Here is a 2,995-nt window from a genome sequence, read left to right as displayed (position 1 = left end):
CACTCTCGCTGCTACCCTCAACCCCGGGGCCCCTATCTACATTTGGGGGCCCCCTAGCGGACCTCTGGTTTTTATGTTTCGAGTTACATTGCTGCCGTTCCTTCTTATCTCCTCAGCAGGTGCAGCAGCGGCTGCAGCATTTCTTGGGGGCCCCCCAGGAGGGGGCCCCCCAGGAAGGGGCCCCCCAGGGGGGGGCCCCCCAGGAAGGGGCCCCCCAGGAGGGGGCCCCCCAGGGAGGGGGCCCCCAGGAGGGGGCCCCCAAGGGGCCCCTACGGGCTCTGGGGGCCCCCTGTGGGTTTGGTTTTTTGTCTTATAAGGAAGCAAGGGCCCTTATACTGAGGCGGGGGCCCCCCAATCAAGATGCAGCACATGTTGCTGCTGCAGCAGCAGATATGCGCGGCAGCAACCTGAACCCGAGAGAGGCAGTGGGTTTGCTGCTGCTGCTGCAGCTGCTGCACCGCAGGGCCCATGGGGTGTATGCGCTGTATGAGGGGGGGCCCCCGAGGCCCCTTGATTCGGGGGCCCTTATCGGTATACTGATAGAAGCTATTAAACCTGCTGCTGCTGCTGCTGCTGCTGTGCTGCAGCAGAAACTGCAGCAGCAGCACATTCAGCCTTCCTTTGAGGCCTTCGCCAGTCTGCTGCTGCATGCAACGGAGACACCCAAGGAGACACTGTACCCTCTCTGGGGGCCCCCCCAAACCCTTTTCACTTGCTCTCAGGGGCCCCTGCAGCAGCAGCACACAGGAAGGATCTGCAGCAGCACCAGCAGCAGCAGCAGCAGCAGCAGCAGCAGCAGCAAACGGAATCGAGACACAGAGGAGACAAAGGATACACCGGCCCCCCTACCAAAACGTCAATTCCTACACTGCCTCAGCTAGAGACAGAATAGGGGGCCCCCGAGGGGCCCCCCGAGGGGCCCCCAGGGCCCCCTAGGGGCCCCTTGGGGCCCCCCCCTACGCCTTCCTAAGGGCCGTTTGGGGGCCCCCTGGAGTTGAGTCTCCTTAGGGGGCCCCCAATGCCACTCTAGGTTCTTTCTATGGCTCCTCAGGGGCCCCCTAGGGTTTCCTTGGGGGCCCCCAGGGGCCCCCCGATAGGGTACTTAAGGGGTGGGAGGGGAACCTGAAGGGGTCATTGGGGGCCCCTGGGGGCCCCTGGGGGCCCCTGAAGGGTCTTAAAAGAAGTTTGTAAGGGTACTAAAGAGACAGGGCGAGGCAGAGACTGTCTCCTCAGGCCCGCTGCTGCCGACTGCAGCAGCAGCAGCAACAACTGCAGCAGCAGCAGCAGCAGCAGGTGCAACTGCAGCGCCAGCAGGTTTTCATGTTTTGCTGAGTTGACACAGAGCAGCAAGACACCTCGGGTGTGAACTTGTAACAGCAGCAGCAGCAGCAGCAGCAGCAACAGCAGCAGCAGCAGCAACAGCTGCATATTCTTGTGTGTGATAGAGAGACAGATCTGAGTGTCTCCTCTGTCTCCTTTTGTTGATGATATACCGCTACCTTGCTGCTACTGTCTGTACACCCCAGGGGGCCCCTTCTTTGCTGCAGGGCCCCCAGAAGAAGGGCCCCTCATGGGGCCCCCCTGATAAGGCCCCCCTAAGGGGGGCCCCCCTGTGGGGCCCATCGTAGGGGGCCCCGTATGTCTCTACAGTACCCTTGCTTGCAGGTAGGGGCCCCCCTGCTGTACTGACAGCTGAAGAGGAGGGGCCCCCCGCTCTTGTCAGTGAGGGGGGACCGCCTGTTGTAAGGTAGCTCAGGGGGCCCCGAGGGAAAGGGGGGCCCCCAAGGGCCCCCCAGGGTGTTGCTGGTCTCCTGTACCCTCAGCACTAAGTCTGGGGGTGAGGCCCTTCGTTGCTTTTGTTGGGTTCCTTGGGGGCCCCCCTCTCAAGGAGGGGCCCCCAAACCCTAAACCCTAAAACTGTAAACCCTAAACCCTTAAACTGTAAACCCTAAACCCTTAAACTGAGTCTTACAAAAACAGAATTTAAGATAGAGGTAGAAGTCTCCCCTTATCAAACACATTACCCCTTAAACCCTAAACCCTAAACCCTAAACCCTAAACCCTTCACTTCTGGGGCCCTCCTGTCGTGCACGTAGGAGCTGAACTCCACACAACACGGCCACCAGGGTACTGCCCACAAAAACTGTACAGGGGGGCCCCCTTGAAGGGGGGCCCCCAAGGGGCCCCCTTTGCATCTGGCTACGATGGGGCCCCTCAAGGGCGTTCCACAGCAACGGCTGAGACCCTGGGGGGCCCCTATGACATTGGGGACCCCTGTAACGGTGGGGGGCCCCTGGGGGGCCCCCAAACAGGGGCCCCCTGGATACGGCGCTGAGTTTAGTTGAGGGCTGTGCTTAGAGGCAAACGAGGGATGTGAGGCCTTGCAGGCACAGCAGGTGGTGGGGGCCCCTTAGGGGGCCCCCCCTTTGCCAAGGGTACAGGGACCTCAGAGCAGTCATGCACAGAACCTATCTTCTTCAGCTGCTGGGGGGAAGGGGGCCCCTCTGCTGGGGGCCCCTTGGGTGGGGGCCCCCCTTGTGCTCGAGGCAGATCAGGTGCCTGTATGGGGCTCGCCGACACGGGTGCTTGGGGGGCCCCCCGTTCTGTTGATGGCGCCTTCTTCGGAGGGGGCCCCTTGGGGGGCCCTTTGGGGGGCCCCTGTGGGGGCCCCTTGGGGGGCCCTTGGGGAGGTTCCTTGGGGGCCCCTTTTGGGGGGCCCTTTGGGGGCCCTCCGGGAGGCTCCTTTGGGGGAGCTTCGGGAGGTCCCTTGGGGGGCCCGGGGGGGGGCCCCTTGGGGGGCCCTTTTGGCGGGCCTTTGGGGGGCCCCTGGGGAGCCACAATGGGGGTCTCTTGTGCGGGACCCTTCGGGGGCCCTTGGGGAGGCTCCTTGGGGGGCCCTGGGGGAGGTCCCTTGGGGGGGCCTTTGGGGGCCCCCTTGGAGGGCCCCTCAAGAGGCTCTTTGGGGGGCCCCTGGGGAGGTTCCTTGGGAGGCGCT

The 2,995-nt window shown here is 63.6% G+C and overlaps 1 protein-coding gene across 1 annotated transcript in view; it reads right to left on the bottom strand.

Moving 5' to 3' along the window:
* Positions 1 to 2,337: 2,337 nt before the first annotated feature.
* EMH_0021670 (uncharacterized protein) overlaps positions 2,338 to 2,995 on the bottom strand; it is a gene marked incomplete at both ends in the record, with an annotated part of 1,523 nt that continues 865 nt past the window's right edge. Inside the window, one exon of the mRNA XM_013501814.1 lies at positions 2,338 to 2,995. Coding sequence (XP_013357268.1) covers positions 2,338 to 2,995 — 658 coding nt within the window.

The sequence above is a fragment of the Eimeria mitis genome, genomic scaffold, assembly GCF_000499745.2.
Source record: "Eimeria mitis Houghton genomic scaffold, Emh_scaff767, whole genome shotgun sequence".
Taxonomy (NCBI): Eukaryota; Apicomplexa; class Conoidasida; order Eucoccidiorida; family Eimeriidae; genus Eimeria; species Eimeria mitis.
The sequence above is the reverse complement of the archived record's forward strand: the minus strand, read 5'-3'. Positions and strand labels throughout refer to the sequence as shown.